The sequence below is a fragment of the Dendropsophus ebraccatus genome, chromosome 6, assembly GCF_027789765.1.
Source record: "Dendropsophus ebraccatus isolate aDenEbr1 chromosome 6, aDenEbr1.pat, whole genome shotgun sequence".
In the NCBI taxonomy this organism is placed as follows: domain Eukaryota; kingdom Metazoa; phylum Chordata; class Amphibia; order Anura; family Hylidae; genus Dendropsophus; species Dendropsophus ebraccatus.
Genome location: NC_091459.1, coordinates 15,620,799 through 15,647,834, shown reverse-complemented (window position 1 = coordinate 15,647,834; position 27,036 = coordinate 15,620,799). Strand labels below are relative to the sequence as shown.

Sequence of the window (27,036 nt, the reverse complement as noted above, 5' to 3'; positions counted from 1 at the left end):
TGTGATCATAAACTTTCACTGACCTCCAGCTAACATCTGGCCGCTGGTGTTTTTGCAAAAAAGAAAAAATATATATCATGGTGTTTTTACTGGCGTTTTTCCGAGATTTTAAGGAAGTGTGAAGCCGGCCTATAAGACGATGCAATGGGGTACAGCGGATACACTCTCACAGTGCAGAAGCTGCACAAAGTTTTGCTATTACAAAAACAGCCCCAAGGTGCTTTAGAGGTAATAGCTACCGTGAGGGGAAGGTCACAGGGGGGATCACAATATTGTTCAGGTTCTGCAGTGACTGGCCACATGTAACCTGTGCAGGGCCGCCGCTTGGGGAATAGAGGTGGTTTTATTTTTTTGGTTCATACAAAAGGGAAACAAACGGTTAGAAACTGCACCGTATCTGGATAAAGGTTACAACAAAAACAACTAGACTACAAAAGAAACACATGGCTTCTGCACTGTGAGACCATAGCCTGAATCCCTGCAGGTAGAGGATACTAATATGCCTGGTACCATGAAATTGGAGAAATGTCAGCCTAGTCCGGGAGATTTATGAATGCCTCTATGTTAGGTTTTTGCTTTTGTATACTGTGCTAGGAGCAAGGTTAGTTTGGCATATTACCAATTGTACTTCAACTTATGGAAAAGGAATCATAGAAAAACTTCCACATTGCTGAGCAACTTTACAAAGTAGCATTTTTTGTACATTCACACATATAATCCTACGCAGCATACATATAGTACATCACAACACATAAATAATTCCCATCCACCCCACCAAAGTCTATAGCCAAGGTGGGGAAGTGGTGACGGAGAATAGATGTCAGCAGGTTCATCTGATATCTGGCCTGTACTGTTATACCAGACATGTGGGCTTTGTGTAAGGGCCCTATTCCACCGGACGAATATAGTTCAGATTAACGTTAAATCGTTTGAATCTAACCGATAATCGTTCGTTTGAAAAGCAGTTAATGACTAACGACCGAACGAGAAATCGTTGATCGTTCAATAAGACCTGGACCTATTTTTATCATTGCTTGTTCGCATTGAATAAGACGTCGTTCGCAGTAGTGACGAACGCAATAGCGACAAGACGACCGCAAGAACAATCATAAGTAACGATTATCTTTCCATGTAAATGGGTGAACGATTTCAGGTCTTTCGTAATATCGTTTATCATAAACGATTATGCGAACGATAATCTTCCCGTGGAATAGGGCCCTTAGGGTATGTGCACACTACGGAATATGTGCAGACACTTTAAGCAGATTTTATTTCCTGGCCTTGGTTTGAAGTTCCGCCCGTCCCATAGACTCAATGATAATCGCTGGCGAATTCAGCCGTCCACCCAAGGACATGTCAATTCTTTTGGTGGACTGCGGAATTAGCCGGCAGATATCATTGAGCTATGGGACGGCAGAACTTCAAGCGGAGGCCGCGCAACAGAGCAAAGAATTTTAAATTTTTAAAAGTCACTTGACTGTATCTGTCACGTCCCAGGACTTGATTTCGTTCAGTGACATATATCTATGTTATACTGCATTGCCTGTTAGTTTGACCCTCCTGTCTTCCTGTACTCTAAGCTGTCATGTTATAGCTCCTCCATTTTCCCCTACTGTCCTGTACAAGCTTTCTGTATCCTGATGTTGAACCTGGACATTTTTTATTCTCAAACACTACACGAAGGGTCCATTTGCACAGAAAGATTATCTGACAGACTGTTCCTGGCTTTGGCTTCAAATCTTTGGCAAACAGACTATAAACAGAGATCAGGTCATACAGGAAAGCCTAAAATTTCTCCTCTTTTCAAATCCATTCCTGGCTTTGGCTTCAAATCTCTGGCAGATAATGTCAGATAATCTTTCTGTGTATATTGACCCTTACAGTCACACTTGAGTCAGAATAGTATCAACCAAAATTTCCCACTAACAAAGTACAAAAGCCCTGATTTAGGGTATATTCACACGAACGGTCTCGCAGCGAGATTCTCGCTGCGAGACCGGCAGGTCCTGGCAGTTCCCACAAACTATATACTTGCTGCGGTCTGAACGACCGCAGCGAGTATGTAATTCTGCCGCCCTTAACCCCTTCTGCTCCCGGCATATATTACCTGTCCTTGCTGCACGGGTCCGGCGTCCAGCTCTCCCGTCCGGCCAATCAGTGGCTACGGCTGGGCAACACACCGATTGGCCGAGCGGGAGAGCAGGATGCCGGACCCGTGCAGCGAGGACAGGTAATGTATGCTTACAGCGGGGGAGCCGGGCGGGAGCAGAAGGGGTTAAGGGCGGCAGAATTACATACTCGCTGCAGTCGTTCAGACCGCAGCAAGTATATAGTTTGTGGGAACTGCCAGGACCTGCCGGTCTCGCAGCGAGAATCTCGCTGCGAGACCGTTCGTGTGAATATACCCTTAAGGTGGTATTACACGGGCCGATGGGGGCTCGATAATACCTGTAAACGAGCAGCGATCTGCTAGATCGTCGCTCGTTTACTGGGCCTATTACACAGCACGATAATTGTTTAACAAGGGCTGCAAGGACATAGTTACTGATGTCCTTGCAGCCCTTGTTTAAACTACATACATTACCCATCCACGTTCCAGGGCTGCTTCTGCGTTCCGCTTCTCCACAGGTTCCGCGCGCTCTAGCTTCAGAATGGCCTGTCAGCTGACAGGCCACTCTGAAGCTAGAGCGAGCAGGAACCGGGAAGAAGACCGCAGGAGCAGCCCTGGAACGTGGATAGGTAATGCATATCATCAGTCAGCGGCCGCGCACCGCTACGTGTAATAGGTCGGCGCCCGACGAAAATAGGTCAGAAGCTATATCAACGATCAGCCGATGATCGTTGTCATCGGCTGATCGTTATATTACATGGAGCGATAATCGGCCGAATCGGATTATCGTTCCGTGTAATAGTACCCTTACTAAGAGTCCTATTAGACAAAGCGATTTTAATGATTACTGATTAAGGATAAACCATCGCAAACGAGATTGTTTATCGTTAACCTTAAATCTTTTACCATATTATGGTCCGTTTACAAAAAGCGATAATTTGCCCAATTGATCGTTTAACGATTTTGAAGCAATGATTTGGTTTTTATAATGATCAGCGTTTAGACGAAAAAATCGTTAGAAGAATCGTTATTGCGATCGTTTTTAAGATCGCTTAAGCCCATCTCACAAATAGGGTGAATCAAGGGTTTACAAGAAGTGATCTGCGAATTTTTAGCGAACGACTAATTACAATTTGAGAACATGTTGAAAGATCACAATGAACGATTTCTCGCTCGTCGCTTAATCGTTCGCTGTGTTTATCGCTCAAATGCCATCCTTATTGCGAAAATTTGAATGATAATCGTTCCGTGTAAATGCACAATTACACAGAATTTGAATAATATAACGATTTTCTGCACGATAATCGTCCCGTGTAATAGGGCCCTTAGGTTGTCTGGTTTTCAAGAAAGCATTGTGTCCTATTGCCTATATAAAGTGGGACAGGTCAGATGTGAAAAATGGAACCAGTCAGTTTTGCACATGAATAGAACGGCACCAGCATCATAGAGGGGTGTCGGCCCGCCTCCAGTGCTTCTGCTCGGGCTGATGATCAGCAAAAGATCAGTGCCATTTGCGGGAACCGGGTCGTGGTTCAAAAAAAAAAAAAAAGAAGACTGTGGCACTGGCTTCCCCGCGCCGGTCTATTCATGTGCAAAACAAAGCCAATGTACTGATGGCACATTCACTTTTAAGTGTACCGGGGAAAAAGGAGAGAGTCTGCTGCGGCTGTGTGTGTGTGTGTACACGAGCAAGACGACCCCTAAGACCTATATTGCTCAGATGCTTCAGGCATGTGACATATCTAAAGTTTTTTCCTAGTGACAGTGCCCACTTAGGCTGCATTCAAACGCCCCGTATGAACCTATAAAGTTAATGCAGCCATTCACATGATCCGTGCCGTGAAAAATAGGACATGTCCTAGTGCGGATCGCAGCACGGATCCCCCCCCCCCCCCCACCAGCAGAGATGACAGGAGCGCATAATGTCATCACATCTGACCACTCACCTACTCCCCAATGCCGGACGGCTTACTTTTTCCACCAGTAGTGGCCTAGACTACTCTGCCTTCTTCTCCCGGCCGCTCCTGTCATCACTGCTGCCGGGTGGGATCCGTGCCAGGCGGCAGGGGGAGCTGTGCTGCTATCCTCCTTCATAGGGCATAGATCATGTGAATGAGGTGTTAGGTCCTCTTTAAGGTTGCAGCTAGTTTTGGTTCTGTCACCCCCCGTGCCGGGGTGACAGGCTCCCGACCCCCCCACTAGAGCCCCTCATACTTACTTGATCGCGCGGCTGAGATGAGTCCGACGCTCATAGAGAATGAATGGAGCGTCAGACTCATCTCAGTGGCGTGCGCCCCAGCACGATCGAGTAAGTATGAGGGGCTCTAGCGTAGGGGTCGGGAGCCTGTCACCCCAGCACTGTCACTGTCGTTTAATTTTTTTTTTTTTTTTCAGAAATCAATAGTACAGGTGATTTTAAGAAACTTTGTAATTGGGTTTATTAGCTGAAAAATGCGTTTTACCATGAAAAAGCAGTTTATGGCTCTCCCCCCTGTCTTCATGGTTCTCTTATGGAGAGGGGAGGGGTGGAGGGAGATGAGGCACCAAAACAGGACAACAGAGTTAATTTACAGCTTCATTACCGGGCTATCTCCTCTAAAAGTCAGCAAACTCTGACCTCTGAATACTGGCTTTCACACAGCTCCCATTGTGTAATCCTTTGTTTTCTGCTCTCCCTCCTCCCCTCTCCAGGGCACAACTCATGTAAAAGAGTCGAGATTTCCTGATAATGAGCAGTGAAGGAGAGAGATGAGGGAGAGGAGGGGGGAGGGACCTGGGGAAAGTCTTTTTAAATGCAGATAATGGCATATTTGCCTAATAAACCCAATTACAAAGTTGCTTAAAATCACCTGTACTATTGATTTATGCAAAAAAAAATTAATATATAAATATATATATACAAAACAGTAACACTTTAAGGGGTTAAACACCAACTATATGCATGTAGTAGTCTGCTTTACCCAAATCTCATCTAGGACTTTATTTGTAAGGCAACGAGTGAAAGATTATATACTACAATCACAGCATTCTTCCCGTTATGTAATCTGTGAGCTTTGGATTACTTTGTAATTAAATTAGGTTAAATTTAATTAAATACATAATAAATAGTTAATTCTATTTGCTATAAACGTTGGAGGATGGATTTTCGTCTGAAGCAGCTCAGTGTGAACGCGGCTGTATTAGTTTCATGGACTTTCTATTTGCATCATGTTTACAGTTTATTGATGGATCCTTTCTTATCTCTGTGTTCATGTCTTACAAGTTGCTGGGTGAATGCATTGTGTGAAAGATACTTTGTTTCTATGGTTACATTGTTCATGTTTTATCTGTTTTCGTCACATGTGCACAGTTTTTCTGAAACTTCTGGTCACTAGTTTTTAAAATAGAAGATATATCTGCTTATCTTGTCCCATATTTAGAATTTGCTGATAAGGTTACATAGGGTCAGCCAAAAACATCTCATTGGGTGCGTCTCACTACAATGCCATCATTTTGCCTTTAACCCTTAGGAGACACAGTTTTCATTTTTGCGCTGTCCTTTTTTCCTCCTTGTGTATATGAGACCATAGCACGTGCATTTTTCCACATAAGCCCTTATTTTTGCTCCACTAATTGTACTTTGCAGACTGTTTTTACGCCACTCGCCCTGGGGTAAAACTGTCTTGTTATGCATGTTCCTCAAGTTGTAACAATTACAACGATATGTAACTTGTATAACCTTGATTTTATTTGATGGCTTTTAAAAAAAAATTTTGCGCAATGATGTGTTCTTTCTATCGGTACCTTGTTTGCGTATATGCGACTTTTTGATCGCTTTTTATTACAATTTTTGTAGATTTGATGCAACCAAAAATGCGCAATTTTGTACTTTGCAATTTATTTGTGCTTACGCCGTTTACCTGCGAGATCTGGAATGTGATAGTTTAGTAGTTCAGGCGAGTACGCACGCGCCGATACCAAATATGTTTATTAATTTTTATTTATAAAATGGGGAAAGGCGGGTGATTCTGACTTATTAGGGGAGGGGATTTTCTATTAATAAAAAAAACTTTTTTTTTAACACACTTACTTGAAGTCCCCCTGGGGTGAGGGTAATCCCCCCTGGGGTTAGGGTTATTCCCCCTGGGGGACTTCTAGTATAACTACACTGATCTCTCATTGAGAGCTATGCAGTATAGTTATACTGCATAGATCGATCAGATCTGGGCTCTATTGCTTTTGGCTGCTGCAGCCGAAAGCAATAGAATGCCGAGCCGGGATCAGCGCCATAACGGCACAGACCCCGGCCTGGGACAGATGTGGGGATCACCCCTCCGTGATTGCATCACGAGGGGATGGGCGATCCCCCCACTAAACCACCAGGTATGGGGGACAGCAAGCATTTAGACGCAGCTCTCAACTTTGACAGCTGCATCTAAATACTTAATTAGCGGGCATGGCGATCGGACCGTGACCACTAATAGCTGCGGTCCCGGGCTGCATATAGCACCTGGGATTGCGGCGGTTCAGAGCGGGGACGCCATCTAATGTCTCAGCGTTGTGAGGGCACATTCAGTGGGCAACAATTTCTTACCAATATGCAAGTTACCAAAAAGGAGCCTCCAAGTATTTTTTTTATACAGGTAAGCGAGGAAAGCACTTTTATGCCCTCTTGTGGTGAGACCCAGTATCTAATAAGACCACACCTGTAATCATTTACATACGAGACATTACTACATGCTAGTTTTGGGGTTTTTTTTTACATATTTTTATTACAACTTTCAAAAACAAAATCGGAGAAGAGAGAAAAGGGAAAACAAACATTACAACTGACATACAACCAACATATAGCATGAAGTGATGGTACATGTTGATTACCTAGGGCATAGCCTTTGGATGAGCAGTGTTTTCTCAGAGATGGTGAAATATTAAAGCCATAAAGGACGGAATGTGCTGATTTGAAGTAGGATCCTATTGTTTATTACACATTTCAGGTTTCTTGGTCTTCGGACCAGGTTGTAAAAATAGATGCTGCAAAGTAACTTAAAAAGGCCTTTCCATCTAGGGTGGTTATTATTATTATTATTATTTATTTATAAAGCGCCCTTAGTTCCAGAGCGCTATACAATAGATAGGCAACAGGCAGGAACAATACAAGATCAGAAAACATTACATGAAGGCAAAAGACAGACTGGTACATGGGGGAAGAGGACCCTGCCCGCGAGGGCTCACAATCTATGGGGTATAGGGAGAGAAACAGGAGGTAAAGTGCAGCCATTCAAGTGTGATGCAGAGTTATTGTAGGTTGTAGCCTTGTTTGAAGAGATGGGTTTTCAGGTTACTTTTGAAGGACTTGATGGTGGATGAGAGACGGATGTGTCGGGGTAGCGAGTTCCAGAGTATGGGGGCGGCTCGGGCAAAGTCTTGGAGGAGGTTGTGCGAGGTACGAACAAGGGGGGAGCGGAGACGGAGGTCAATGGAGGATCGAAGGTTGCATGAGGGACGGTAGCGGGATATCAGGTCAGAGATGTACGGAGGGGACAGGTTGTGGATTGCCTTGTATGTCATGGTCAACAATTTAAAGTCAATACGTTGGGCAATGGGGAGCCAGTGAAGGGATTGGCAGAGGGGAGAGGCTGAGGCAAAGCGAGGGGAAAGGTGGATTAGTCGGGCAGCAGAGTTAAGGATAGACTGGAGGGGATCAAGGGAGTTAGCTGGAAGGCCAGAGAGGAGGATGTTACAGTAGTCCAAGCGGGAGATAATGAGAGCATGGACCAGCAGTTTGGTGGAGTCAGGGGTGAGGAAAGAGCGGATTCTGGAAATGTTTTTGAGGTGAAGGCGGCAGGAGGTGGTCAGGGCCTGAATATGTCGTTTAAAGGACAGGGCAGAGTCAAAGGTGACGCCAAGGCAGCGGACTTGGGGGACAGGGGACAGAGTGCAGCCATTGATAGTGATTGACAGATTAGAAGGCGGGGTGGAGCGAGATGGGGGAAAGATGATAAGTTCTGTTTTGTCCATGTTAAGTTTTAGAAAGCGGGAGGAGAAGAAGGAGGATATGGCCGATAGACACTCGGGAATCCTGGATAGCAAAGAGGTGACATCCGGACCAGAGAGGTAGATCTGAGTGTCATCGGCATAAAGATGGTACCTGAAGCCGTGGGATTCTATGATATGTCCCAGGCCAGAGGTGTAGATGGAGAAGAGAAGAGGCCCGAGTACAGAGCCTTGGGGAACACCAACAGTAAGGGGACGAGGAGAGGAGGTGGTGTGGGTTATGCCCTATCCACAGTGTGCACAGTATCTAAGAGGTTTGAGGGGGTCTGACTGCATTAATTTTAAGAACATGGACCCCGAAATCCCAGGTGAATGGAGCTGTGGACACTGCATGCATGCTACAGCTCCATTTATTCTCTATGGAGCCCCTTAAGAGAAGCGAAAGCCGCATGTGGTGCCTGCAGCTGCGTTCAGCAGGGATTATGGGGCCCCTCCAATCTCGTAGTTATACCCCATTCTGTGCATAATGTGGATCGGCCATCCCAGATAGAAATACCAAGATAGAAGTTTTCCACAGATTTCTATAAAAGGGATATGGAGGTCTTGTGTGGTACAGTCCCTATATTGTTGGGTGTGTGTGTCTGAGATTCAGTCATAACAAAAAGACATGGACCTGCCATATGTAGAGTACCTGCAAGGTGGGCCACTGAAATTTCAAGCTGATCCCCAAAGTTGTGGGCAATCTGAGTTAGTCCTGGTTCATGAGGTCCCCCAACATCCAAAGCCTTCATCTGACCAATGGAGTGCTTACAGGTCCTATTACACGGAGCGATTTTTAACAATTAACATTGATAAACGATCGCAAACAGGATTGTTTATCGTTAACCTCAAATCGTTCACCATAATACACAGTAAGATGGTCTTTAGTTACGATTGTTACTATGATTGTTTACTCCATCTGATCCCAGCAAAACAATGAACAATGTGCAATTACACTGAACGATTAGTGAACAAATGCAGAACTTGAGTGAACGAACGTGGAATTACAGCGACCCATTAACGATAATTTTAGGTTCAGATCTAAATCTCGATATACGAACAATTTTTCGATCGTTTCCTGCAATTACACAGGCTGATTATCGTTTAAATTCGAATGATATAACGATTTTTTTTACACAGGCCGATTATCGTTTAAATTTGAATGATATAACGATTTTTTGCATGGTAATCATCCCGTGTAATAGGGCTCTAACTGAGGAAGGTAGTTTTGTGTATGACTTATGAAGTCGGCTTTTCGCACCATGCCAAGTTTTGCAGCAATCCAATATTTCTATCTGGGTGCATTTTTTTTTTGGGGGGGGGGGGGGGGGGGGGGTCAATGAGTGTACTTCTTGTAGTACTGTGCACACACCACCACAGACTGATTCTGCAATGGATTCGGAGAGGGTTTCACCCCATGAATTGTAAAGGGTGAAATCCCCTATAAAAAATCAGTAGTATTTCTGCTGATCCTGTGGAACATATATTATCCTCCATGTCAACCATCTTATGGACTGAGTTACCACAGAGCAGGACAGCACAGCCTGGAGGAGGGGAGTCTGATATTAGCTCTATGAGGTACACAGGAAGCTGCTGTCAGTAAGGGTCCTATTACACGGTAGATAGGGGCCCAATCAATAATGTTTATTAGGCCTATTACACTGCCCAATAATCGTTTAGCGCGGGCTGCAGGGACATAGTTACAGATGTCCTTGCAGCCCTTGTTTAAACACCATACATTTCCTAACCATGTTGCAGCTCTTCTCCTGGGCTCCTTCTTCCTCCCGATCCCGCGCGCAGCAGCAGCTTTGGTGCGGCCTGTCTAAGCTGACAGACCACTCACCCAATTGCTGGCCACGTGGTCCTGGCCAGTGATTCACTGAGCGGTCTGTCAGCATGCCGCATCAAAGCTGCTGCTGCTCGCTGGACCAGGAGGAAGAAGCAGGAGAAGACCTGCAACATGTTTAGGTAAGCATGGTGCTTGTGAAATCGTTGGTCGCCCCCCGCGCATCGCTATTACACGCAGCGATGTGCGGTCGGTACCCGATGATTTTAGGTTTGAACCTAAATAAACGATCAATAGCTGATCATTGTCTCTATCCCACGGAGCAATAATAGGGCGAATCGGGCCGATTATCACTCTGTGGAATAGGACCCTAAGGGACCATTCGCACATACAGTCTTTAGCATGTTTTTAGCTTCATGTTCTTGAAACTTAAAACAAAAGACAAAACATGCAGTATCAAAAACGTTTCGGCATCTGAAACCGTAAGGGTCCATAAGGTCTTTTGCCTTCCTCTGGATCAACACAGAAAGATTTCTGTAGGTTGAACTTGATGGACCCTTGTCTTTTTTTTATTAACTATGTTACTTCTGCTTGTTTTGGGGTTTTAGACTGATAACAAAAGATAAAACATACAGCTGAAAAAACACTCTACATGTGAATGTACCCTAAACTATTCCCCCCCCCCCCCCCATCACTGAAACCCATAAATTTTGCCTGGTGCCCTGTGCACACCTAAATATACAAGGATCCGAGTCCCCGTCAGTGACAGTCCTGTCCTAAAGGGCCAATTTATCACACAAACAAAACCTCCAGGGTTCCTCTCCGGCATTCATCGCTTCTGGCAAATCACCAAGTAACGGCCGAGCACAAGGACTTCTTCACACACAGAACGGAAAGACTCTGAAAGTAATGAATGCCCTAGGACAAAGCTTTTTATGTAGGTTTTGGTGAAATATTGTTGAAGATTTGCACATTTTGTTTGTTTTGGCCAAAATTTAGGAGCAATGGGCAATTTTTATTTATTTTTTATAATAAATTCCCCTTTACGTGCAATCCTCTCTATTTTTTTTTTACTTTGTTCTGTGATTTTCATGTGTGTATAATATTATGTAACTTTGTGGCTTTACAAAGACAAAAGGTCTCGCCCTTATTGTGTTCCGACAAGAGGGGTGACAGTTGCCCATAGCAACCAACCAGATTTTATTATTCTTTCTGAGCAAGTTGCTCCAGGCAACACTGACACTTAGTATGCAGGACGCCCACCATGTTACATAAAACTCCCAGATGATTCATTTTACTTTAGTTCTTCAGATCAAGAGAAGATTATGTATTCCTGATTGAACAAGTAAAGATTATGTCTATTATTCCCCAGTATGGGTAAGGTGGGTTAGGATTAGACAATAAAAATTTTAAAGGGGTAATCCTTTTCTTTCAACTCAACTGGTTTCAGAAAGTTATGTTGATTTGTAATTAACTTCTATAAAAAAAAAAAATCTCCACACATCCCATACTTGTCAGCTGCTGTATGTCCTGTAGGAAGTGGTGTATTTTTTCAGTCTGACACAGTGTTCTCTGCTGCCAGCACTGACAGGAAGACAGGAACTGTCCAGAGCAGCAGCAAATCCCCATAGAAAACCTCTCTTGCTCTGGACAGTTCCTGACATGGACAGAGGTGTCAGCAGAGAGCACTGTGTCAGACTGGAAAGAAAACACCACTTCCTGCCGGACATACAGCAGCTGATAAGTATGTGAAGACTTGAGATTTTTAAATAGAAGTAATTTACAAATCTATATAACTCCAATACATTGTGGCTAATAAAGAACGTTATGGTGCAAAAACTGCACATGATTAATCTCACATAAAATTTGACTAGTCACAGGCCATGTCCCCTTCAAGTGAATAAACAAAGAGGCGAATGTGGTGAAACTAGGGGAAAACAGCTAGGTTCACACTTTGTATGTATAAATTACGTCCGTCTTACAAAATAATGTCCGTCATTACAAAAATTACAGATGTTATTTGCACAATGACGGACGTTTTTATGAAAGCCGGCCATCATTTTTACATAGTGTGAACCTAGCCGAATTCTGCTGATTCGAAGACCTTCCCAAGGCCCTGACAACACTATTTCTATACAAAGGGTATGTTCACACTGAGCAAATCAGGCGGAATTCCTTAATTCCTTAACGGTATGTCCACACTATGGAATCCCGGCGGATCACCCGCCACGGATTTGGCAGCTCACCCCAGTCACATCCACAATCCTATGGAACAACTCCGGTTAGCACAATACCTTATTAACTAAATGGTCTCAGCTCTGTCTACGACCTAATTCTCACAGGGATCCATTGGATTATTCAACGTTACCAGCCACTTACATACTACAGGAATTCACAAACCGGCAGTGTGTAACAGAACGTGCACACAAAGAAAGGTAATCTCCTAAAACTCCAGGCAGTGACAAGACCAGATTAGTTCTCCGCTCCGCTTTGAAATTAAACTTTTAATCTCGGCACAAAAAAAAAAATAAAAAAAAAAATAGATATTTAAATTTTCATCTACAGTTAAAGGCTTTGCTCACACATTGTATAATAAATACAGCCGTAATTTTGAGGTAAAAATATGGTATTTTCAATGTAAGGCTATGTTTACACTACGTAAGTTTCATAATAATAAAGGCCGTTGTTGCCGATTTGCAACAACGGCCGTGATTACTACGGAACTTACGTAGTGCTGCAGTCTATGGAATCCCGGCCGAAGTGTATACACATGGTATACACTCCGGCCGGGATCCCTAGCGGCGACGCAAAAAAAAGAAAAAAAAAAAAGAGGTATGTCAGTTTTCTGCGGCCGCTATTCACTGAATAGCGGACGCAGAGAACCTGTCAGTTCACACAATGGAGTGTGCAGTCAGGAAGTGGTATGCGGGCGCGCACGGGTGCGCCCGTATCCCAATTCATCAGAAGTGAAGGTCAACTTCACGATGATCTTCTCTGACACCGGCCGTTCTGTGACCCAGCCGGCTCCCAGAATGGCGGGTGTCTATGTCAGTGGGAACATGGCCTAATACTGCACACCATTGAGGTCAATGGGAAATTGGACAGCAGCACATTGCGCACACACCGTATAGAGAAAAGGCCATCATTGATTACAATTATCCAAATAATGAATATTCCTATTCTTTACCACCTGGTCACAATATGTTTTATTTATACTCAAAATTACTATCATATACTATATACTATCAGAGGGAGAGGTAACCATAACATGTCTCCTTCAATGTTTATGTTTTCTTGTATGACAGCAACATATTCAAAGGGGTATCCCACTCAAACATAAATTTTTGATATGTTGCTGCCCATAGTGATGCTGCGTTTACACGAAGCGATAACTCGCCCAATCGATCGTTTAACGATTTTGAAGCAACGATTGGGTGATTATAACAATAAGCATTTAGACCAGGGGTGGGGAACCTCCGGCCCGCATCCGGCCCCTTAGACCTCCTGATGCGGCCAGCGGCCCGCAGCTCCCCTGTGATGCGCGCCGCTCTGGAGGAGGAAGGAGCCGGCATACACAGCATCCTCCGGTGTCTGTGACAGCTGCCGGACACAGGAGGATGCTGTCTATGCCGGCTTCTTCCCCAGCAGAGCGGCGCGTGTCTTCAGTCTCCTGCGGGCCGCGCGTGATGACGTCATTTCATCGCGCGCCGCCTGCAGGAGAAAGACCGGCACAGAGGACCTGGGACAGAAGAGGACATGGGCAGCGTGGGAGCGGAGGTAAGGTGAGTGGGATGTTTATTTTTTTTATTTGGGGGTTAACTAGGCCACCAGGGACATGCCTGATGGGGGTTAACTAGGCCACCAGGGACATGCCTGATGGAGGTTAACTAGGCCACCAGGGACATGCCTGATGGGGGTTAACTAGGCCACCAGGGACATGCCTGATGGGGGTTAACTAGGCCACCAGGGACATGCCTGATGGGGGTTAACTAGGCCACCAGGGACATGCCTGATGGGGGTTAACTAGGCCACCAGGGACATGCCTGATGGGGGTTAACTAGGCCACCAGGGACATGCCTGATGGGGGTTAACTAGGCCACCAGGGACATGACTGATGGGGGTTTACTAGGCCTACCAGAGGCATCACTGGGGGGGTTAACTAGGCTACCAGGGACATGACTTGGGGGTTAACTAGACTACAAGGGGCATCACTGGGGGGGTTAACTACAATAGCAGAGGCACTAGGGGAACAATACTGTGCCTTGCCCCGGGTGCTGCAAACCCACGCTACTAACTGCCGCACACGGTATGCGGCCCTCGAATGATTTTATTAATGCCCGACCGGCCCTCGACATGGAAAAGGTTCCCCACCCCTGATTTAGACGATTAAATCGTTAGAAAACTCGTAAGAAAAATCGTTATTATGATCGTTTTTAAGATCGCTTAAGCCCATCTTTCCCATAGAATGAATCTTTAAAAGACTGTTCACACAAAGCGATCTGCAAATTTTTAGCGAACGACGATTTGAGAACACGTTGAAAGATCAAAATGAAGAATTTCTCGCTCGTCGCTTGATCGTTTGCCGTGTTTACATGGAACGATCATCACTTAAATGCGATTGTTATTGCAAAAATTGGATTTGAAAAGAGGAGAAATCTCAGGCTTTCCTTTATGACCCGATCTCTGCTTTTAGTCCGTTTCTGGCTTTGGCTTCAAATCTTTGGCAGATAATCTGTCAGATAATCTTTCTGTGTAAATGGGCCCTTAGACTAACAAATCACTCCATACTTGTTATTATCTATTTAGTCTCCTTCCCCCAGTTCTCAGGTGCTGCTGAAGACTCAAACATCTGTGTATAAACTGTTCTGTCTCCTTTTCCCCTTCTTTCTGAGACAGCTGATGTAAATAAGTCACTGGCAGGCTTTATCTGCAACATTTTAGCTTTTTTATGATGCTGGGAGGGTTATTCTGAGTTCAAGTTTCTAATGAACTCACTGTGATTAATTCTCCCAGCATTAAAAAGAAGCTACAATGTTGCAGATAAAGCCAGTCAGGGACTTGTTTACATCAACTGTCTCAGAAGGGAGGGGGGAGGAGGGGGAGATGGGGAGATGGAGAGAAAGGCTCACACACAGATTTTTATGTTTTTAGCAGAAATCAGCAGCTCTGAACTGGGGGAAGGAGACTGAATAGATAATACAAGTATGGAAGGAATTGCTAGTCTCACCATGGGCAGCAACATATCAAAAGTTATGTTTGAGTGGAAAACTCCTTTAAAATATACGAGCCCCGGATTAGCCCTTTAAATCTAGGGTCATTCTATGGATATTGTTACAATTTTTACATGTACAAGATCTCTTAGTACCTACATGTACAGTCCTAGCTGTTCTAGCAGACACCATAGGAATTAAAGGGGTTGTCCAGCGAAAATCTTCTTATTTTAAATCAACTGGTGTCAGAAAGTTATATAGATTTGTAATTTACTTCTATTAGAAAATCTCAAGTGTTCCCATACTTATCTACTGCTGTATGTCCAGCAGTTTTTCAGTCTGACACAGTGCTCTCTGCTGACATCTCTGGCCGAGACAGGAACTGTCCAGAGCAGGAGAGATTTTCTATGGAGATTCATAGAAAACTGAGACAGAGTTCCTGTCTCGGTCAGAGATGTCAGCAGAGAGCACTGCGTCAGACTTAAAATAAAAGAACATTTCCTGCAGGACATACAGCAGCTGGTAAGTATGGGAAGTCTTGAAATTTTTTAATAGAAATAAATTACAAATCAATATAACTTTCTGACACCAGTTGATTTGAAAGAAAAAGATTTTCTCTGGACAACCCCTTTAACCTGTATAATGACTGGGCTGCATCCAAACAGATAGCAAGTTTTCCATTCATTAACTTATCATTCTATTTAAAAGATAAGAAGGACAATATTATTAATTTATTTCTCATACATCACGCTGACCTGAGAGAAGAGCAAAGGTGGTTTTTATGCTCTGCATTGCACTAACTTCACTAACCTTACAGATAAAAACTGTAAATGACAAATATTAAAAAAGGTCTTTGATAGATAAAACTAAAGACTTGGCCTGATAAGATGAAACACGTCCTAAGAGATACAGAGCGCTCTGTCACTTCTTCCACAGACAGACATAGGTTTGTGTGACACACTATGTATAGAACTAGATCAATGTAATGGCCACAAATATATCACCGCTTCCTCCGAGCTCCAATAGACATTGGAATCAAATATGTATGAATATCCTGCCGACTCTAAAATAACTATGGCTTCCTGTATATAGGGAGATGACAATGCATAGTAGAGGTCAAGGAGAATATAGCAACTATTTATTCACTGTATACCTGGGATGGGGAACCTTCGGCCCTCCAGCTGCTGCAAAACTACAATTCCCATCATGCCTGGGCAGCCTTCGGCTGCCCAGGCATGATGGGAATTGTAGTTTTGCAACAGCTGGAGGGCCGGAGGTTCCCCATCCCTGGTATATACAATGAGCTTTATTCCATGGCGTCATATACAACATGGAAAGTTTACAAAAGGCAGAAAAAAAAAGTAAGAAATAGATGTTTGCTTATCATGAAGCTCTATTTACTGATGGATAAATGCTGGGTATGGCCACGAATACAGGTTGGGGTATTTGCTTCCATTATTTCTAAGGGCCCTATTACACCGGACGATTATTGTGAGAAAAATCGTTAAATCGTTCGAAATTAAACGATAATCGTTCTGTGTAATTGCAGGCAACAATCGAAAAATTGTTCGTATGTAGTTGATCGTTGATTTAGATCTGAACCTGAAATTATCGCTAATCGTTTGCTGTAATTCCACATTCGTTCGCTCAAGTTCCTCATTTTTTTTTTTTTAATCGTTCAGTGTAATTGTTCATTGTTTATCTGGGATCAGAAGGAATAAACGATCATAGTAACGATCGCAATAACGATCATAGTAACTTATGCTGCGTTTACACTGAACGATTATTGTGCAAATTTGCACGATAACAATTGAATTCGAACGCTAATCGTATGTGTAAACGCAGCAAACGATCCAAGCGACGAGCGAGAAATCGTTCAATGTTCTCAAATTGTCGTTGGTCAGTCGCAAAAAATTTACAGATCATTCCGTGTAAACAGTCATTCACCGATTTTACCTATGTGCGAGATAGGCTTAAGCAGGGATGGTCCGTACCTGCCGAGGTTCGGGTTCGTACGAACCTGAACTCTCGGCAATGATTCCCGCTGTCTGCCCTCTCCGTGGAGCAGGTGGATCCAGCTTGACGACCGCCTGGAAAACTGGGATACAGCCATAGCCATAGGCTGTATCCCAAATTTCCAGGCGGTCCTCTGGCTGTATCCACCCTCTCCACGGAGAGGGCAGACAGCGGGAATCATTACCGAGAGTTCAGGTTCGTACGAAACCGAACCTCGGCAGGTTCTGACCATCCCTAGGCTTAAGCGATCGCAAAACGATTTTTCCGTACAATATATCGTTCCATCTAAACACTGATCGTTATAAAAAAAATAGTTACTTTGAAATCGTTAATCGTATGATCGGGCGAATTGTCGTTCCGTGCAAGCGCAGCCTAACGACTATCGCTCTGTGTAATATGGTGAACGATTTCAGGTTAACGATAAACAATCTTGTTTGCGATCATTAATCGTTAAAAATCGCTCAGTGTAATAGGACCCCAAGCTTCCCACTGCCGGCCCTAATCATGGACACAGGGTTATACTGGTTAAGACTTGTTCCAAGAATGTCTGGGTATTAACCGAGGTGTAATCTGCTCTGACATAATATTTTCTACCATGTGCACAGTGCATAGATGCTTTGACTTTAAATTTATATTACTTATTGAATCAGCAACATGACAGTTTTATTTTTCATATTTTAAATTTCTTTGGGACTTTACTATTTTATTTGAGGCGATAAATTCACATATAGGTAGGTTGACGTCAGTAAAGGGGTATTAAAGGGTTCTTCACCAAAAGATTTTTTTTTTCCTTTCAAACCAACTGGTGCCAGAGATTTGTAATTCACTTCTATTAAAAAAAAAAATAATAATCTCAAGACTTTAAGTACTTATCAGCTGCTGTATGTCCTGTATTTTTTTCCAGTCTGAAGAGCAGGAGAGGTTTTCTATGAGGATTTGCTGCTGCTCTGGACAGTTCCCGACAAGGACAGCAAAGAGCACTGTGTCAGACTGGAAAGAGTACAACACTTCCTGCAGGACATACAGCAGCTGATAAGTATAGCCTCAGTTAGTGAAGGGGTAAATTCTGTGTTATTTAATTGCATAAAAATAAATTTTTCAAAAACAACCTTAAACACCTTTCTGTCCGATTGCACTAATGTTCTTAAGTGTCCCAGTGACATCACCATACAGTTTGCACCAAATATTGCAGCCAATCACTGGCCTCAGCGGTCAATATAACTATAATCACTAATGCCAATGACTGGCTGCAGTAGTCCTGTGCAGAGTTCATGGGACGTCATTGGGGACTTCTGCCAGGGACTCCAGACATGACACCTGAAGCAACAGGTAAAGTGAGGGTAGGAGTTTTTATTTTTCCCCCTTCCAGTATCTGCTACCAAGAAAAAAAAAATCTTGTAATTGGAAAACCCCTTTAAGACTAGAAGCTGAAGAACATAACAGAACACTATCAGCAAGAACAAAGTCTTAAACCTGAACTGGTGAATTATTAGCTGAAAAGACACGGCTAATTCTTCAAGCAAATAATTACCTGCAGCTATGATGAAATGGTCTTATTTTTATGTTCACATTTATTGATAATGTTCTTCAAGGAAGCAACACACCTCAGGGAGCGCAGAACTCCTGGAGCTTAGTGTCCGGTCTGTTACTTCAGCGTCTCACCAACATAGCAGAACATAGAGATGCTCACCCACTGACTGCTGATGAGCCTTTGTATGCCAAATAAACGTGTAGTCGGTCCACAAGCACAATATAAATGGGGACCTGGAAGCTCAGGACAGGTGACAAATACCATCTCTCAAAAACCAAGACACAGTTAAATGCAGCAGGCCCCACCCATCTGTGACGTCATTGCAGTCTAAGCCCCGCCCCTCAGCAGCATTGGAAAGGGCCGGCCTAGAGGTCTAGGCCCCACTCCTAGGCCGGTCCAATCCAATGGCTGCCAAGGGGAGGGGCCTAGACACTGATGACGTCACAGTGGGGCGAGGCAAGCGGAGCTGATGTGGGCGTAGCTAGGTGGCACTGCGGACGTGAAGCCCCACCTAGGTGGCACAAACCACCAACGATAAAAAGCAAACACAGAAAGTCCCCGTCCTTTGTGCCCTCATTAACGGAAAGACACCTGTTCATCATGCAGGTTGTATTTTAGCTTAGGGCAATTAACTTAGGCTAATTATACTATCACCCATGTGTGCTTACCAGGAGACAACGCTCTGTGTTATGTAACAATTTAGTCAGTAAAATGCCACTGTGTGGTTACAGAGGTTTTGGTGCTGTGTGTCAGGACAGCCAACCATACAACGCCAGCACCCCTGAGATTCTCTGCTATTGAACACGCAGCAGCTGTACACTAGTGATGTCACGATACCAGAATTTTGAGTTCAATACCAATACCAACTTTTTTTTTTTCAATGCTCGATACCAATTGGATACTTAATAAATTATATATATATTTTTTTTAAAACACAAGAGTAGAGATCCCCCCCCGACTGTCAGGTCTGCACGAACCATATTACTTTATAAATAAAGTTTCCATTATTTAAAATAAATGTTCTTAAAAAAATAGCCCTATTCTGATTCTTAACATGGCTATGGGGCAATCTGTAGTTTTATTTAGTACCACGTTTTTATGTTGTACTGATTTTGGTGGTTTCTCCACTTGCACCATTTACCGTGCGTCATCAGGAAGGTGATAATCTTATAATATGCACAATAACACTTCAGCTATCAGGGGGATGATGGGAACTGTAGTCATGTGATACACCCTTTAGCTATCAGGGGGATGATGGGAACTGTAGTCATGTGATACACCCTTTAGCTATCAGGGGGATGATGGGAACTGTAGTCATGTGATACACTTCAGCTATCAGGGGGATGATGGGAACTGTAGTCATGTAACACACACTTCAGCTATCAGGGGGATGATGGGAACTGTAGTCATGTAACACACACTTCAGCTATCAGGGGGATGATGGGAACTGTAGTCATGTAACACACTTCAGCTATCAGGGGGATGATGGGAACTGTAGTCATGTAACACACACTTCAGCTATCAGGGGGATGATGGGAACTGTAGTCATGTAACACACACTTCAGCTATCAGGGCGATGGTGGGGGTTGTAGTCATGTAACACACACTTCAGCTATTAGGGATGATGGGGGTTGTTGTCATGTAACACACACTTCAGCTATCAAGGGGATGATGGGAACTGTAGTCATGTAACACACACTTCAGCTATCAGGGGGATGATGGGAACTGTAGTCATGTAACACAGCTATCAGGGGGATGATGGGAACTGTAGTCATGTAACACACTTCAGCTATCAGGGGGGATGATGGGGGTTGTAATTGCACTATTCCAGCTGGATTCGGGGGGCAGAGTAATGTGCAGGCTACCGCCCCCCTCCCACTTCCCTTCACAGTCGCAGCCAGGCCGACCTTTTGTTCACCCCCCACATTGCTGATGCCAGCCCAGGGGATGTCCTGACGGCCCGGCCTCACAGCTACCTCCTGTCAGATCTCCTCCTCGCCTCCCCCACCTCCAGCCTTCTCCTGCGTTCTCCTCTCCCGGACCGTGCAGCTCTCAGCCGCTCTTCTCCCTCTCCTGCCACCGACCCTGTGTTGCCCCTCTACCCTTGTCAGACACTCACCGGCCCAGCTGTGTCTCATGCTCGGTGCCTGTGGAGGGGGGGGGGGGGGGGGAAGGTCCTCATCTTAGCCCATAGGACCCGCAGTGACACACACGTGTCCTGGGGCTGGCGATGTCAGAGGCAGGAGAGGCGACCTAAAATTTGCCGGCGGCAGCTGCATGGTAGGTGGATGATCTGGGCCCGAGTGAGCGCGCAGGGTCCCGGGTCTGTGTTCGCAGGGGTGGCACAGAGAGAACATGACAGGCGCTCAGGTAGCCGCCTGTCATGTTCTCGGCACTATATGTTAAACTACGCTATTTTGTAGTTTAACATAAAGTATCGATACCAGAAAATCCTGGTATCGAACCGTTTTTTTGCCCCGAAAATCGATAGTAGTATCGATTTTTTGGTGCATCATGCATCCCTACTGTACACATGCGTAGTAAAAGCGCGTTCATGAATGGCCGACAATCAAGGACTGGTACTTCCTTTGTTTGGTCTCTTTCTTTTTTTTTTTTTTTAGAAAAAACTGAGTATCAGTATGAAGGGAGCATGGACCACAGTGTGACAGAAAGGGATATGCATAATGTTTAATTTTTTTTAAGTTTTTATTTTTAAACGTAGTAAAATAAAATAAAAGTTATGTAAATTGGCTGTTGTTGTAATTGTACTGACGTGAGTAATGTAGATAACATGTAAGTTTAACCACAGCGAGAACAACATAAAGACACAATATCAACGTGCAAATAATTTTCCCCCCGAGTTTTACAGAAAATTTTATGGAGAAATGAAGTCTGTCATTGCAAAGTACAATTGGTTTTGCAAAAAAACCCCCACAAATTTATATGGGTCTGTAGGTGAAAAAATGCAAGCGCTTTAAAACATGGAAAGGAAAAACTGCAATAGAGAAAAATTGGTTGGGTCCTTAAAGGGCTATTCCACTTAAACATAACTTTTCATATTTTTCTGCCCATGATGAGACTAACAATTTATTCCATATTTGTTATTATCTCTTCAGTCTCCTTCCCCCAGTTTTAAGCTGCTGCTTTGTGCTGTAAACACAAAAATCTGTGGAGCATTTCCCTCCCCTCTGACAGATTATGTGCCAAAGATTTGAAGCCAAAGCCAGGAATGGATTTGAGAAGTGGAGAAATCTCAGACTTTCCTTTATGACCTGTTCTCTGTTTATAGTCTGTTCCTGGCTTTGGCGTGAAATCTTTGGCAGATATAATCTGTCAGATAACCTTTCTGTTTAAATGGACCCAAAGCTGATGCAAACAAGTCCCTGGCAGGCTGTATCTGAAACTTTGTAATGCCGGGAGGGTTATTCTGAAGTCAAGTTGTCTTGCATATTAAAGTCAGTTCACTGCTATTGCAATGTACAGAACCAAATTTCTCTGTGATCTGCATATAGAACTTGCAGATGGCAGACTGTCACTTGGGCCTACAGAAGGCTTAGGGCTGATGTAACAACACTATCTCATCTCTGGGAGCCGACCTAACCCCTACACCACCAACAACACACCGCTGTTTAATTGCTGCTGTCAGTTTTGACAGTGGCATTTATCGTTAAATGACCGACATCAGCGTTATCGCTAATGTCAGCCATAGATAACAGCCAGCACCTGCATCCTGCACGACTAATAGCCCCATTCCAGGGGCCGACTGAGAGGAGCAAACGAGCGCTAATATGGCCGATAATCGTTCCGTGGAACAGGGCCTTAAGAAAAACTGTTTAAGTTCTGGCTGCTGCAAGTGCCCAGAAAGCAAATTCTACTGTACCCAGTACAATGAGCGTTCCTGACCCTACTCTCGGCTCTCATTGGTAGCTCCTGTGGTTCTTTGATTGGACGCTAGAGCTATTAGTCATAGTTGAGAGGCGGGGCAAGGCCCGTCTAATAGGAAAAGCTCTGGGCACCTATCATGTAGATCCGGCCCCATGGGCAAACACGTCTGCACTATAACAGATCCCTACCTATCACAAGATTTGTTCAAATGATCAGTTACTTTTACTATATAAATTTCACAGTAGTCTGATAGACATTGACATTACATACTCACGCAGTCAGAATGAAGCAAAGCGCTTCGTTCCTATCTGTATACCTGTATTCCGCTCATCAGGCTGCGGGCTTTAAAGTCTGCCCCGCTCCCTGCTGCTCCTCTCCGGGTGATGGGAAAAGATGGATCCAGTCCTGGGAAACTGGGAGAAGTTCCCAGCATGGAACGGAGCAGACTACAAAGCCAGCAGCCTGGTGAGCAGAATCCCGATAGGAACGAAGCGCTTCGCTTTACTCCTACTTCGCTCATCTCTAATACAGTGTATTTCTGATTGGTACTGCCCAAGAGTCAGTCAGTCACACAACTTATTGACAGGTATGTACCCAAGGAGCCGGACAGAGACCTAATAAGAATAGTAACAATAGTACAAAAGCTTAGGCTCATTGTGGTGCTTTGCAGGGGTCGACATTGGTGGGACTCTCCAACGTATTCCTCAGCTCTATACTGTAACTTTGATAGAGGATTCTGCCCTATGGAAGAGCTCAGAGGTCTGTGCTATCCCATCCAGCCAAGAGGTCTGTGCTATCCCATCCAGCCAAAAAAACAATATGCAAAACACCCCAGAACAACCAGAAAAAACAATGTTTCGTCTAAACCTGGCGGCTGACCTGGGGAGTCCTGGAAACATAGATACAGATTTGGCTGCATCCAACTTCTTCAGCCACCGGTAATCAAATGCTGCACGCTCCGGTTCGCTCATCTCTAGCTAACATATTACAGACTACTTGCAATTCTTGCCAACTACTTTAGTCAAACAGATGAGTTGGATAATAAAGTGTTGCTGCAGTTTCACAAAACTTTTGACATGTCATAGAGACACGCATGTCAAAAGTTTTGATTGGTCCGGGTCTGATTGTTCAGCTCTCCCATGTCATGTGATCAGTTGGACTTAGGATCCTTTTACACGGGCCAAAGGGGGCCCGATAATTACTGTAAATGAGCGCCGATCTGCTAGATTGCCGCTCGTTTACTGGGCCTATTATGCTGCGTTTACACGGAACGATTATAGTGCGAATTTGCACGATAACGATCGAATTCGAGCGATAATCGTACGTGTAAACGCAGAGAACGATCAAGCGACGAGCGAGAAATCATTCATTTTGATCTTACATGTTCTTAAATCGTCGTTCGCAAAACATTCGCAGATCGTTTCGTGTAAACAGTCGTTCACTGATTTTACCTATGTGCGAGATAGGCTTAAGCGATCGCAAAACGATTTTTCTGCATAATATACCGCTCCGTCTAAACGCTGATCGTTATAGAAAAAAAATTGTTACTTCGAAATCATTAATGGTACGATCGGGCGAATTATCGCTCCGTGTAAACGCAGCATTACACGGGCCAATAATCGTTTAACAAGGGCTGCATGGACATCGTTACTGATGTCCTTGCAGCCCTTGCTTAAACTCTATACATTACCTATCCATGCTGCAGGGCTCCTCTTGCGCTCTGCTTCACACCGGGTCCCGCGCGCTGCAGCTCCAAAGCAGCCTGTCTGAGCTGGCAATGGCGGTCGCGGCCAGTGATTGGCTCAGACAGGCCGTTCTAGAGCTACAGCGCGCGGGACCTAGTGAGAAGCAGAGCGCAAGAGGAGCCCTGCAGCATTGATAGGTAATGTAAAGAGTTTGGAAATCGTCAGCCTCCAGCCGCGCACCACTATTACACGTAGCGATGCGCAGTCGGTGTCCGATAATTATAGGTCCAAACCTATATCAACGATCAGCCAATGATCGTTGTCGTCGGCTGATCGTTGTGTTTATTACATGGAGCGATAATCGGCCGGATAGGGCCCTTATAATGGAGCCCGACTGATCATGTGACACAGAGCCTTCTCTCCTCTATCTCCCGATCAGTACAAGTCTGAACACTCACACCCGGACCAATAAAAACTTCTGAAATGCCTCTATGACACGTCAAAAGTTTTATGAAATGAGAGGGACACATTTTTGTATTGCTAAAACACCAGACACAGTTTTCTACGCTTTGAAGAAATACAGCAAGATGCGTCCCGTGTTGTTTAGGTCTTTTAACTATAATGAGTGAATACTGGGGTGAGGAGTAATACAAAAGTATATTCCACCAATGCAAAACCAGTACCTGGTCTCCCGAACACTTTCTTACACCTTATTCACACGTCTTGTAATCACACATCATCTTACTGCTCATTGATCTCTACTGGGCTATTAACACAGTCCGTTCTATTGCGGATTTACAATCCGTAGAGATTGTGATTGGGGTACGGATTACCGACAGAAGTGTATGGGAATCCATGTTTTATTTTGCAGAACATTGTGGATGTCACATGCAGGACGTCCGTGAAAAACGTGGATCAAATCTAACAAAACTAGTTACATTTTTTTTATCGGTTTAAAACTTGCGTGGATGTGGACGCAATTACGGACAAATAGCGACGTGAACAATTACACATCCTCTACATGTGTCTACTAGAGATGAGCGAACCTGGAGCATTCTCGAGTCCATCCGAACCCGAACGTTCGGCATTTGATTAGCGGTGGCTGCTGAACTTGGAAAAAGCTCTAAGGCTATGTGGAAAACATGGATATAGTCATTGGCTGCATCCATGTTTTCCAGACAACCTTAGAGCTTTATCCAAGTTCTGCAGCCACCGCTAATCAAATGCCGAACGTTCGGGTTCGGATCGATTCGAACCCAAACCCGGTTCGCTCATCTCTAGTCTCTACCTATCATAGTATAAATCGGGGATGGGGAACCTTCAGGCCTACAGCTGTTGCAAAACTACAATTCCCATCATGCCTGGACAGCCAAAAGGCATGATGTGAACTGTAGTTTTGCAACAGCTGGAGGGCCGAAGGTTCCCTATCCCTGGTATAAATGGTGAGCATGATCCACACTATTCAGGTAGGACAGCCGCAATATTGAGAGTGTACACTAATATGTATATGTGTGTGTATATACACACAACCAAATGTTATATATATATAAAACATTTGGATGTGTGTGTGTATATATATATATATATATATATATATATATATATATATATATATATATATATAAAACATTTGGATACGTCAAACAACTCAGTTGCAAAATTACAACTCTCAGCATGTTCTGACTGTCTGAGGCTTGCAGGGCATGCTGAGAGTTGTAGTTGTACACCTGTTAGGGGGCCACAGGTTGTCAATCACTGCTATACTCCATGTATATGATCTCTGGGCAGGGTTGTGACAGAACAAAGTCCTTTTACTACAGGGACAACTCCTACTAATGTGCAGGGATCACAGGGCAAGCCTGCCTGTATTGCTGGGACAATATATATATATATATATATATATATATATATATATATATATATACACCAGGGGTATTGAACCTTGGCTCTGCAGCTGTTGCAAAACTACAACTCCCATCATGCCTGGACAGCCAAAGGCTGTCCAGGCATGATGGGAGTTGTAGTTTTGCAATAGCTCCAGAGCCAAGGTTCCCTACCCCTGATATATATGAATGGAAGGATACAGCAATCTAACTGTAGTGATGGACTACAACTCCCATCATTCCCTTACAGTACAGCACAAGTTTCCCCTCAGCACTACAACCTGTGGCATGCTGGGAGTTGTAGTCCTACACAGAGGCTGCAGCTGAGGGGAGCTGTCAGTGTGCAGCTATGTGAGGAGGGGGCGGCCGGGCACCATGGAGGGCTGCAGCAGCCGCTGATGTAACACTGAAAACCAAGGAAAAAACAGGAAAAAACTGCAGGGAGGTCATGGAGAGCCGGGGCCGCCTCAGCGTCTGTGGCACTCACCAGTGTCTGCTCGTATTTCAGAGCCCGGGGCTCCATCCCGTTCCCGGGCATGGCTGCGGCTTTCTTCCCTCCTCGCAGGGTCTCACAGAACCTCCGGCCGCCGCCGCCGCCGTCTCTCTATCTCGTTCTCATTCAGGACAAGTCTCTGTGTCCCACGTCTCCCCGCTCAGCCCTCCCCTGGTGTGAGCGGCCAGCCCCGGTTCCCGCCTAATCTCCGCCTCTTCTCTGCGCCCCTCAGGTCTTCCCTCACTCCGTGGTGTCCACTTCATGGCTGTGCCCCATCTCTGCCATACACCTGAGGGCAAACACCAAACCGATGCTGCGTTTACACGGAACGATTATCGTTCGAATTTGTACGATAACGATCAAATGCGAGCGATAATCGTACATGTAAACGCAGCGAACGATCACACGACGAGCGAGAAATCGTT

General features: G+C 44.5%; 1 protein-coding gene across 2 annotated transcripts in view; it reads right to left on the bottom strand.

Annotated features, from left to right (window-relative positions):
* CLCN2 (chloride voltage-gated channel 2) overlaps nt 1-26,784 on the bottom strand; it is a 123,118-nt gene extending 96,334 nt beyond the window's left edge. Inside the window, exon 1 of one of the 2 annotated variants that reach the window (XM_069974540.1) lies at nt 26,606-26,784. In XM_069974540.1, coding sequence (XP_069830641.1) covers nt 26,606-26,656 — 51 coding nt within the window. In that variant the 5' untranslated portion in view covers nt 26,657-26,784. The remainder of the gene's footprint in view (nt 1-26,605) is intronic. The other variant, XM_069974541.1, reaches the window with a different exon arrangement.
* Between the last annotated feature and the right edge of the window lie 252 nt (nt 26,785-27,036).